Here is a 12363-nt window from a genome sequence, read left to right on the forward strand (position 1 = left end):
AGGGGCGGAGGGGCAGCAGGTAGACTAGTGGTTAGAGTGGAGGGGCGGAGGGGCAGCAGGTAGACTAGTGGTTAGAGTGGAGGGGCGGAGGGGCGGCAGGTAGACTAGTGGTTAGAGTGGAGGGGCGGCAGGTAGACTAGTGGTTAGAGTGGAGGGGCGGAGGGGCAGCAGGTAGACTAGTGGTTAGAGTGGAGGGGTGGCAGGTAGACTAGTGGTTAGAGTGGAGGGGTGGAGGGGCGGCAGGTAGACTAGTGGTTAGAGTGGAGGGGCGGAGGGGCGGCAGGTAGACTAGTGGTTAGAGTGGAGGGGCAGCAGGTAGACTAGTGGTTAGAGTGGAGGGGCAGCAGGTAGACTAGTGGTTAGAGTGGAGGGGCGGCAGGTAGACTAGTGGTTAGAGTTGAGGGGCGGCAGGTAGACTAGTGGTTAGAGTGGAGGGGCGGCAGGTAGACTAGTGGTTAGAGTGGAGGGGCAGAGGGGCAGCAGGTAGACTAGTGGTTAGAGTGGACGGGTGGAGGGGCGGCAGGTAGACTAGTGGTTAGAGTGGAGGGGTGGAGGGGCGGCAGGTAGACTAGTGGTTAGAGTGGAGGGGTGGAGGGGCGGCAGGTAGTCTAGTGGTTAGAGTGGAGGGGTGGAGGGGTGGCAGGTAGACTAGTGGTTAGAGTGGAGGGGTGGAGGGGCGGCAGGTAGACTAATGGTTAGAGTGGAGGGGCGGCAGGTAGACTAGTGGTTAGAGTGGAGGGGCGGAGGGGCGGCAGGTGGACTAGTGGTTAGAGTGGAGGGGCGGCAGGTAGACTAGTGGTTAGAGTGGAGGGGCGGAGGGCAGCAGGTAGACTAGTGGTTAGAGTGGAGGGGTGGCAGGTAGACTAGTGGTTAGAGTGGAGGGGCGGAGGGGCAGCAGGTAGACTAGTGGTTAGAGTGGAGGGGTGGAGGGGCGGCAGGTAGACTAGTGGTTAGAGTGGAGGGGCGGAGGGGCGGCAGGTAGACTAGTGGTTAGAGTGGAGGGGCAGCAGGTAGACTAGGGGTTAGAGTGGAGGGGCAGCAGGTAGACTAGTGGTTAGAGTGGAGGGGCGGCAGGTAGACTAGTGGTTAGAGTGGAGGGGTGGAGGGGCGGCAGGTAGTCTAGTGGTTAGAGTGGAGGGGTGGAGGGGTGGCAGGTAGACTAGTGGTTAGAGTGGAGGGGTGGAGGGGCGGCAGGTAGACTAATGGTTAGAGTGGAGGGGCGGCAGGTAGACTAGTGGTTAGAGTGGAGGGGCGGAGGGGCGGCAGGTGGACTAGTGGTTAGAGTGGAGGGGCGGCAGGTAGACTAGTGGTTAGAGTGGAGGGGCGGAGGGCAGCAGGTAGACTAGTGGTTAGAGTGGAGGGGCGGAGGGGCAGCAGGTAGACTAGTGGTTAGAGTGGAGGGGTGGAGGGGCGGCAGGTAGACTAGTGGTTAGAGTGGAGGGGCGGAGGGGCGGCAGGTAGACTAGTGGTTAGAGTGGAGGGGCAGCAGGTAGACTAGGGGTTAGAGTGGAGGGGCAGCAGGTAGACTAGTGGTTAGAGTGGAGGGGCGGCAGGTAGACTAGTGGTTAGAGTGGAGGGGCGGCAGGTAGACTAGTGGTTAGAGTGGAGGGGTGACAGGTAGACTAGTGGTTAGAGTGGAGGGGCAGAGGGGCAGCAGGTAGACTAGTGGTTAGAGTGGAGGGGTGGAGGGGCGGCAGGTAGACTAGTGGTTAGAGTGGAGGGGTGGAGGGGCGGCAGGTAGTCTAGTGGTTAGAGTGGAGGGGTGGAGGGGCGGCAGGTAGACTAGTGGTTAGAGTGGAGGGGCGGCAGGTAGACTAGTGGTTAGAGTGGAGGGGTGGGGTGGAGGGGTGGCAGGTAGACTAGTGTTTAGAGTGGAGGGGTGGAGGACCACACAACATTTACATTTACATTTAAGTCATTTAGCAGACGCTCTTATCCAGAGCGACTTACAAATTGGTGCATTCACCTTATGACATCCAGTGGAACAGTCACTTTACAATAGTGCATCTAAATCTTAAAGTGGGGGGGGGGTGAGAGGGATTACTTATCCTATCCTAGGTATTCCTTAAAGAGGTGGGGTTTCAGGTGTCTCCGGAAGGTGGTGATTGACTCCGCTGTCCTGGCGTCGTGAGGGAGTTTGTTCCACCATTGGGGGGCCAGAGCAGCGAACAGTTTTGACTGGGATGAGCGGGAACTGTACTTCCTCAGTGGTAGGGAGGCGAGCAGGCCAGAGGTGGATGAACGCAGTGCCCTTGTTTGGGTGTAGGGCCTGATCAGAGCCTGGAGGTACTGAGGTGCCGTTCCCCTCACAGCTCCGTAGGCAAGCACCATGGTCTTGTAGCGGATGCGAGCTTCAACTGGAAGCCAGTGGAGAGAGCGGAGGAGCGGGGTGACGTGAGAGAACTTGGGAAGGTTGAACACCAGACGGGCTGCGGCGTTCTGGATGAGTTGTAGGGGTTTAATGGCACAGGCAGGGAGCCCAGCCAACAGCGAGTTGCAGTAATCCAGACGGGAGATGACAAGTGCCTGGATTAGGACCTGCGCCGCTTCCTGTGTGAGGCAGGGTCGTACTCTGCGGATGTTGTAGAGCATGAACCTACAGGAACGGGCCACCGCCTTGATGTTAGTTGAGAACGACAGGGTGTTGTCCAGGATCACGCCAAGGTTCTTAGCGCTCTGGGAGGAGGACACAATGGAGTTGTCAACCGTGATGGCGAGATCATGGAACGGGCAGTCCTTCCCCGGGAGGAAGAGCAGCTCCGTCTTGCCGAGGTTCAGCTTGAGGTGGTGATCCGTCATCCACACTGATATGTCTGCCAGACATGCAGAGATGCGATTCGCCACCTGGTCATCAGAAGGGGGAAAGGAGAAGATTAATTGTGTGTCGTCTGCATAGCAATGATAGGAGAGACCATGTGAGGTTATGACAGAGCCAAGTGACTTGGTGTATAGCGAGAATAGGAGAGGGCCTAGAACAGAGCCCTGGGGGACACCAGTGGTGAGAGCGCGTGGTGAGGAGACAGATTCTCGCCACGCCACCTGGTAGGAGCGACCTGTCAGGTAGGACGCAATCCAAGCGTGGGCCGCGCCGAAGATGCCCAACTCGGAGAGGGTGGAGAGGAGGATCTGATGGTTCACAGTATCGAAGGCAGCCGATAGGTCTAGAAGGATGAGAGCAGAGGAGAGAGTTAGCTTTAGCAGTGCGGAGCGCCTCCGTGATACAGAGGAGAGCAGTCTCAGTTGAATGACTAGTCTTGAAACCTGACTGATTTGGATCAAGAAGGTCATTCAGAGAGAGATAGCGGGAGAGTTGGCCAAGGACGGCACGTTCAAGAGTTTTGGAGAGAAAAGAAAGAAGGGATACTGGTCTGTAGTTGTTGACATCGGAGGGATCGAGTGTATGTTTTTTCAGAAGGGGTGCAACTCTCGCTCTCTTGAAGACGGAAGGGACGTAGCCAGCGGTCAGGGATGAGTTGATGAGGTAAGAGATGAGTTGGTGAGGTAAGGGAGAAGGTCTCCGGAAATGGTCTGGAGAAGAGAGGAGGGGATAGGGTCAAGCGGGCAGGTTGTTGGGCGGCCGGCCGTCACAAGACGCGAGATTTCATCTGGAGAGAGAGGGGAGAAAGAGGTCAGAGCACAGGGTAGGGCAGTGTGAGCAGAACCAGCGGTGTCGTTTGACTTAGCAAACGAGGATCGGATGTCGTCGACCTTCTTTTCAAAATGGTTGACGAAGTCATCTGCAGAGAGGGAGGAGGGGGGGAGGGGGAGGATGATTCAGGAGGGAGGAGAAGGTGGCAAAGAGCTTCCTAGGGTTAGAGGCAGATGCTTGGAATTTAGAGTGGTAGAAAGTGGCTTTAGCAGCAGAGACAGAGGAGGAAAATGTAGAGAGGAGGGAGTGAAAGGATGCCAGGTCCGCAGGGAGGCGAGTTTTCCTCCATTTCCGCTCGGCTGCCCGGAGCCCTGTTCACAACATGTAGGTAACCAAGGTCTATAGCCTAATAAACTGCATGGTTTCCCCCAACGAGTCATAGTGGGAGGACCACACAACATGTCATCGTGTGACTCCCATGTTAACTTCCATACGATGGTTGTTATATCAATATCTGCGCATAAAAGGCATTTCCACCAACATTTCTCGCATAATTAATTTTACTCACACAACAACAACAAAAAAGATCCCACGTTGTCGAGGGTATTTCGTGATGTCGACCTTTTTGAAATTTCACGGAAGCTTTTTCTGTTTTTCATCAGGACTGTCATGGATTTTTGTTTGTTTTTATCTGACACGGACTTTACTGACATAAAAAGGTTGGATGTAAACCTGTTTAGAGAGAGAGAGAGAGAGAGAGAGAGAGAGAGAGAGAGAGAGAGAGAGAGAGAGAGAGAGAGAGAGAGAGAGAGAGAGAATGAGGGAGAGAGAGAGAGAGAGAGATAAAGAGGGAGAGAGAGAATGAGGGAGAGAGAGAGAGACAGAGAGAGAATGAGGGAGAGAGAGAGACAGAGAGAGAGAGAGGGAGAGGGAGAGAGAGAATGAGGGAGAGATAGAGAGAGACAGAGAGAGAGATGAAGAGGGAGAGAGAGACAGAGAGGGAGAGAGAGAGAGAGACAGAGAGAGAGAGAGAGAGAGAGAGAGAGAGAGAGAGAGAGAGAGAGAGAGAGAGAGAGAGAGAAAGACAGAGAGGGAGAGAGGAGAGAGAGGGAGAGGGAGAGAGAGAGACAGATGAAGAGGGAGAGAGAGACAGAGAGGGAGAGAGAGAGAGACAGAGAGAGAGAGAGAGAGAGAGAGAGAGAGAGAGAGAGAGAGAGAGAGAGAGAGAGAGAGAGAGAGAGAGAGAGAGAGAGAAAGACAGAGAGGGAGAGAGAGAGAGAGACAGAGAGGGAGAGAGAGATAATGATAAAACAATATGTAACAATGTCCTATACAGTATATTAAAGCTAATTTCCCTGTGAAATCAGTTGACAGCGTATTTTATTCTCTACTTCCTCCCTTTCTGTCAGGGAAGCAGAGGATCAGCTGAGAGACAAGCCTCCGGGATGTTTTCTCATCAGACTCAGTGACAAAGCCGTAGGATACATCCTCTCATACAAGTGATTCCTCGTACTGGTTTGGTTACCTGAGACACTTCATAACAAAACAACAGCATATCATTTCAGCCTACAGTGGGTTGGGAAAGGTTTTAAAGATTGCAATTGCATGTGGTTATGTTCAATAGAAGGAATGAACAGGAAGTCTATTTAGATTGTTCACACACCGTTACACCAAAACAAGGTTTGTAGATAGTATTGTATCTTCTCATACCGTCTCATCTCTCTTCACTAAACCTGTACTCTTCCTCAGAGGACAAGATCGCTGCCGCCATTTTGTGATCAACCAGGACCAAGCTGGGCTGTTCTCTGTCTCCGGGGACGACCAGCCTCACCACAGCCTCACAGAACTGATAGAGCACTACAGAGTCCATCCCATCCAGCCCTTTGGAGAGTCCCTCACCTCTACATACTGTTGTCAGGTAGGAGAACCAATGACATGACAGAGTCCCTCACCTCTACATACTGTTGTCAGGTAGGAGAACCAATAACATGACAGAGTCCCTCACCTCTATGTACTGTTGTCAGGTAGGAGAACCAATGACATGACAGACTTACTGTTGTCAGGTAGGAGAACCAATAACATGACAGAGTTACTGTTGTCAGGTAGGAGAACCAATAACATGACAGAGTTACTGTTGTCAGGTAGGAGAACCAATGACATGACAGAGTTACTGTTGTCAGGTAGGAGAACCAATAACATGACAGAGTTACTGTTGTCAGGTAGGAGAACCAATAACATGACAGAGTTACTGTTGTCAGGTAGGAGAACCAATGACATGACAGAGTTACTGTTGTCAGGTAGGAGAACCAATAACATGACAGAGTTACTGTTGTCAGAGTCCCTCACCTCTACATACTGTTGTCAGGTAGGAGAACCAATAACATGACAGAGTCCCTCACCTCTACATACTGTTGTCAGGTAGGAGAACCAATAACATGACAGAGTCAGTCCCTCACAGTTGGGAAAATGTTGGTTAAAATGTAACCTTGTCTGATAGAGGAAGCCTATGGTGCCCCTTGTGTTGTGGTCTATCTGTGGTCTGTGTTCAGTCAAGTCACAGTAACTTCTTATGCCATCCCAGTCTATCTTCTCATGCCATCCCAGTCTATCTGTGTTGTATCTTCTCATGCCATCCCAGTCTATCTTCTCATGCCATCCCAGTCTATCTTCTCATGCCATCCCAGTCTATCTTCTCATGCCATCCCAGTCTATCTTCTCATGCCATCCCAGTCTATCTTCTCATGCCATCCCAGTCTATCTTCTCATGCCATCCCAGTCTATCTGTGTTGTATCTTCTCATGCCATCCCAGTCTAACTTCTCATGCCATCCCAGTCTATCTTCTCATGCCATCCCAGTCTCTCTGTGTTGTATCTTCTCATGCCATCCCAGTCTATCTTCTCATGCCATCCCAGTCTATCTTCTCATGCCATCCCAGTCTATCTGTGTTGTATCTTCTCATGCCATCCCAGTCTATCTTCTCATGCCATCCCAGTCTATCTTCTCATGCCATCCCAGTCTATCTGTGTTGTATCTTCTCATGCCATCCCAGTCTATCTTCTCATGCCATCCCAGTCTATCTGTGTTGTATCTTCTCATGCCATCCCAGTCTATCTTCTCATGCCATCCCAGTCTATCTGTGTTGTATCTTCTCATGCCATCCCAGTCTATCTTCTCATGCCATCCCAGTCTATCTTCTCATGCCATCCCAGTCTATCTTCTCATGCCATCCCAGTCTATCTTCTCATGCCATCCCAGTCTATCTTCTCATGCCATCCCAGTCTATCTGTGTTGTATCTTCTCATGCCATCTCAGTCTATCTTCTCATGCCATCCCAGTCTATCTGTGTTGTATCTTCTCATGCCATCCCAGTCTATCTGTGTTGTATCTTCTCATGCCATCCCAGTCTAACTGTGTTGTATCTTCTCATGCCATCCCAGTCTATCTTCTCATGCCATCCCAGTCTATCTTCTCATGCCATCCCAGTCTATCTTCTCATGCCATCCCAGTCTATCTTCTCATGCCATCCCAGTCTATCTGTGTTGTATCTTCTCATGCCATCCCAGTCTATCTTCTCATGCCATCCCAGTCTATCTTCTCATGCCATCCCAGTCTATCTTCTCATGCCATCCCAGTCTAACTGTGTTGTATCTTCTCATGCCATCCCAGTCTATCTTCTCATGCCATCCCAGTCTATCTTCTCATGCCATCCCAGTCTATCTTCTCATGCCATCCCAGTCTATCTTCTCATGCCATCCCAGTCTATCTTCTCATGCCATCCCAGTCTAACTGTGTTGTATCTTCTCATGCCATCCCAGTCTATCTTCTCATGCCATCCCAGTCTATCTTCTCATGCCATCCCAGTCTATCTTCTCATGCCATCCCAGTCTATCTTCTCATGCCATCCCAGTCTAACTGTCTTGTATCTTCTCATGCCATCCCAGTCTATCTTCTCATGCCATCCCAGTCTATCTGTGTTGTATCTTCTCATGCCATCCCAGTCTATCTGTGTTGTATCTTCTCATGCCATCCCAGTCTCTCTGTGTTGTACCTTCTCATGCCATCCCAGTCTATCTGTGTTGTATCTTCTCATGCCATCCCAGTCTATCTGTGTTGTATCTTCTCATGCCATCCCAGTCTATCTGTGTTGTATCTTCTCATGCCATCCCAGTCTATCTTCTCATGCCATCCCAGTCTATCTGTGTTGTATCTTCTCATGCCATCCCAGTCTATCTGTGTTGTATCTTCTCATGCCATCCCAGTCTATCTGTGTTGTATCTTCTCATGCCATCCCAGTCTATCTTCTTATGCCATCCCAGTCTAACTGTCTTGTATCTTCTCATGCCATCCCAGTCTATCTTCTCATGCCATCCCAGTCTATCTGTGTTGTATCTTCTCATGCCATCCCAGTCTATCTGTGTTGTATCTTCTCATGCCATCCCAGTCTATCTGTGTTGTATCTTCTCATGCCATCCCAGTCTATCTTCTCATGCCATCCCAGTCTATCTTCTCATGCCATCCCAGTCTATCTTCTCATGCCATCCCAGTCTATCTGTGTTGTATCTTCTCATGCCATCCCAGTCTCTCTGTGTTGTACCTTCTCATGCCATCCCAGTCTATCTGTGTTGTATCTTCTCATGCCATCCCAGTCTATCTGTGTTGTATCTTCTCATGCCATCCCAGTCTATCTGTGTTGTATCTTCTCATGCCATCCCAGTCTAACTTCTCATGCCATCCCAGTCTATCTGTGTTGTATCTTCTCATGCCATCCCAGTCTATCTGTGTTGTATCTTCTCATGCCATCCCAGTCTCTCTGTGTTGTATCTTCTCATGCCATCCCAGTCTATCTGTGTTGTATCTTCTCATGCCATCCCAGTCTATCTGTGTTGTATCTTCTTATGCCATCCCAGTCTATCTTCTCATGCCATCCCAGTCTAACTTCTCATGCCATCCCAGTCTATCTTCTCATGCCATCCCAGTCTATCTTCTCATGCCATCCCAGTCTATCTTCTCATGCCATCCCAGTCTAACTTCTCATGCCATCCCAGTCTATCTTCTCATGCCATCCCAGTCTAACTTCTCATGCCATCCCAGTCTATCTTCTCATGCCATCCCAGTCTATCTGTGTTCTATCTTCTCATGCCATCCCAGTCTATCTGTGTTGTATCTTCTCATGCCATCCCAGTCTATCTGTGTTGTATCTTCTCATGCCATCCCAGTCTCTCTGTGTTCTGTGTTTTAGTCAAGCTCAGGAGAGCTGTATGATGTGGTGCAGTTCGAGGCCAAAGAGAAGAAGAAGACCGGTGGGGTCAGTGTCCGAGCCCTGAGAAGTTACTGGGACCAGCAGAACGAACAGAAGAATAACCAACACCAACAGAATGACCATCAAAAGGACCATCACAATGACCCACGGAATGACCCACGGAATGACCCACGGAATGACCCACGGAATGACCCACGGAATGACCCACGGAATGACCCACGGAATGACCCACGGAATGACCCACGGAATGAGCAGCACCAAGGAAACGACCTGCCGCCAACTAGGCAGCCCCCTGCAGTGCCACCCGTGCTGCCGCCCAAAACCAACAACAGGAAGTTGACATCAACAGTATCCATTGGCAGGAAGTCCCTCCCACAGGTACAGTAGGCTAGCTGCTACGATGGCTGAAGTCAGGTTATAAGCGTTGATGTAATGACATGGTATTACCCGACAGGGTCATGACCTATGGTGCAGGAAACATTTCCAGTGGTGGTATTAGTTCATCTTCCGGTGACCTTTAACCTCTGCACATTTCATACAGAAATATTCTATGAGTAAAAACCCAATGTATTTTCTGTGTTCTGTCCTTAGCAAGCAGTACCTCCAGTACCAAGACGAGGCCCACCTCTGACCCACTCTCTGAGTGGAACCTTGTCTGACAAGAGCGCGTCTCAAACCCAATACGCTGTGATACATGCTAACCACAACAAGACCACATCTCACAGTCAAACCCAATATGCAGAACTACATCATGACCACAACAAGACCACATCTCACATTCAAACCCAATACGCAGAACTACATCATGACCACAACAAGACCACATCTCACAGTCAAACCCAATACGCTGAGATACATGCTAACCACAACAAGACCACATCTCACGGTCAAACCCAATACGCTGTGATACATGCTAACCACAACAAGACCACATCTCACAGTCAAACCCAATACGCTGAGATACATGCTAACCACAACAAGACCACATCTCACATTCAAACCCAATACGCAGAACTACATCATGACCAAACCAAGACCAAATCTCATGGTCAAACCCAATACGCAGAACTACATCATGATCAAACCAAGACCACATCTCACATTCAAACCCAATACGCAGAACTACACACGAACCAGAACAAAGTGGAGAGACTGGCCAGTACTGGGAGTCTGAACCAGAGGAGAAGCACTGGGCCCTGGTCCTTCAATAACACCTCCACAGCAGCAGGAGGAGTCATGTACTCTGAGCTGACCCTGCCAGATGGACGGAGCCGCTCTCTACCCCGCCTGGACGACGCCACGGAGGAGGAGGAGGAGGAGGAGGAGGGGTACTCCGACAGGATAACCATCCCTTGCTTCCCCAACACCTCTCACTCCCCCAATCCCCCCAAGAGGGTCACCTGCCACGCCTACCCTCTTCAGGACCCCAGGGAAAGCCCCCGGCCACAGATCCACGGTGGACCACAAAGCCTGGATCAGCTGAGCATCAACCCACTGTACCAGGTCTCTGTCGGGCTTGGTGAGGGCCGGGACGCCCCCTGGAAGGTACCACAGAAGCAGAGAGAAGGGGACCGTGGCAGAAGTCCCCAGGACCAGACTCCTCAGCAGGAGGAGAGTATGTATGCAGAGGTTCCAGAGGGGCCATCTCCTCCCCGTCATCTGATTACTGACAACACCTATGAGCAGATCCCAGGGGACGGTGGCCTAAAGAGGACACAAAGCACCGCCACAGACCAGGAGGGAAACACCTATGAGATGCTGGAGAACCTAAAGTCCAAGGAGTCTACTTGGGGCAAGAAGGTAAAAGAACTACTGAAATAGTCCTTGAGTATCTCAATACACAAAATGATCATCACGATGTTATGCAATATTAAAAGATTCTTACATAAACAATATATACAGTCCAGGTAACTGGTAAAATAAAGGAAACCCTCGAGTGTAACTGTGAACGACAACATACTGTATGTGTTCCTACCAACATCTGACTGCACTCACTGCAGACATACACGTAACTGGTAAAATAAAGGAAACACTGGAGTAAATGAGGGATTCAACATATATTGAAAGCAGCAGGTGCTTCTACACAGGTGTGGTTCCTGAGTTAATGATCAATTAACATCCCATCATGCTTAGGGTCATGTATAAAAAAATGCCCAGTTGTCCATTATTTTGGTTACCGTGGATAGAAGAAGAGATCTCAGTGACTTTCCGATCTCAGTGGCTCTCAAAAGGAACATGAGGGGTTTAAAGGTGTGTGTGTGTGTGTGTGTGTGTGTGTGTGTGTGTGTGTGTGTGTGTGTGTGTGTGTGTGTGTGTGTGTGTGTGTGTGTGTGTGTGTGTGTGTGTGTGTGTGTGTGTGTGTGTGTGTGTGTGTGTGTGTCTCAGTCACCAGATCTCAACCCAATTGAACACTTATGATTCTGGAGTGGTGACTGAGACCAGCGTTTTCCACCACCATCAACAAAACACCAAACGATGGAATTTCTTGAAGAAAATATTACAAATATAGATAAACCCTTGAATGAGTAGGTGTGTCCAACCTTTTGACTGGTACTGTATATACCCACACTGTATAATGATAAAATATATTCTATTGATTCTGTTGCTATGCAGAATATCACATGGAGAAAATTATTCCCTGAATACAAGAAGAAATAGCAGCACCCTGCAGATTCAGCCACAAACCAATCAGCACCCTGCAGATTCAGCCAGAAACCAATCAGCACCCTGCAGATTCAGCCAGAAACCAATCAGCACCCTGCAGATTCAGCCAGAAACCAATCAGCACCCTGCAGATTCAGCCACAAACCAATCAGCACCCTGCAGATTCAGCCAGAAACCAATCAGCACCCTGCAGATTCAGCAACAAACCAATCAGCACCCTGCAGATTCAGCCAGAAACCAATCAGCACCCTGCAGATTCAGCAACAAACCAATCAGCACCCTGCAGATTCAGCAACAAACCAATCAGCACCCTGCAGATTCAGCCAGAAACCAATCAGCACCCTGCAGATTCAGCCAGAAACCAATCAGCACCCTGCAGATTCAGCCAGAAACCAATCAGCACCCTGCAGATTCAGCCAGAAACCAATCAGCACCCTGCAGATTCAGCCACAAACCAATCAGCACCCTGCAGATTCAGCAACAAACCAATCAGCACCCTTCAGATTCAGCAACAAACCAATCAGCACCCTGCAGATTCAGCAACAAACCAATCAGCACCCTGCAGATTCAGCCAGAAACCAATCAGCACCCTGCAGATTCAGCCAGAAACCAATCAGCACCCTGCAGATTCAGCCAGAAACCAATCAGCACCCTGCAGATTCAGCCAGAAACCAATCAGCACCCTGCAGATTCAGCCAGAAACCAATCAGCACCCTGCAGATTCAGCCAGAAACCAATCAGCACCCTGCAGATTCAGCCAGAAACCAATCAGCACCTTGCAGATTCAGCCAGAAACCAATCAGCACCCTGCAGATTCAGCCAGAAACCAATCAGCACCCTGCAGATTCA

General features: G+C 50.1%; 2 protein-coding genes across 2 annotated transcripts in view; both read left to right on the forward strand.

The window, feature by feature from the left end:
* Positions 1 to 10024, forward strand: part of LOC124025703 (hematopoietic SH2 domain-containing protein homolog) — a 12952-nt gene extending 2928 nt beyond the window's left edge. The window contains exons 2-6 of the mRNA XM_046339043.1: positions 4999 to 5088; positions 5339 to 5507; positions 8830 to 9228; positions 9442 to 9537; positions 9863 to 10024. Of these exons, the coding sequence (XP_046194999.1) occupies positions 4999 to 5088; positions 5339 to 5507; positions 8830 to 9228; positions 9442 to 9537; positions 9863 to 10024 (916 nt within the window). The remainder of the gene's footprint in view (positions 1 to 4998; positions 5089 to 5338; positions 5508 to 8829; positions 9229 to 9441; positions 9538 to 9862) is intronic.
* Positions 9984 to 11617, forward strand: LOC124025701. Its single transcript, XM_046339042.1, has 2 exons — positions 9984 to 10650; positions 11464 to 11617. Exons 1-2 carry the CDS (start codon positions 10087 to 10089, stop codon positions 11506 to 11508), a joined length of 609 nt encoding a protein of 202 aa, XP_046194998.1. The 5' UTR covers positions 9984 to 10086; the 3' UTR covers positions 11509 to 11617.
* The last annotated feature ends 746 nt before the right edge of the window (positions 11618 to 12363 follow it).

The sequence above is a fragment of the Oncorhynchus gorbuscha genome, unplaced genomic scaffold, assembly GCF_021184085.1.
Source record: "Oncorhynchus gorbuscha isolate QuinsamMale2020 ecotype Even-year unplaced genomic scaffold, OgorEven_v1.0 Un_scaffold_2362, whole genome shotgun sequence".
NCBI lineage: Eukaryota > Metazoa > Chordata > Actinopteri > Salmoniformes > Salmonidae > Oncorhynchus > Oncorhynchus gorbuscha.

Bases quoted from the DNA above. Each gene is read 5' to 3' on its own strand.
- LOC124025701 (XM_046339042.1), top strand. From the start codon at position 10,087: ATGTACTCTGAGCTGACCCTGCCAGATGGACGGAGCCGCTCTCTACCC. The intron at 10,651-11,463 runs GTAAAAGAACTA...GTTGCTATGCAG, and splicing joins AGTCTACTTGGGGCAAGAAG to AATATCACATGGAGAAAATT.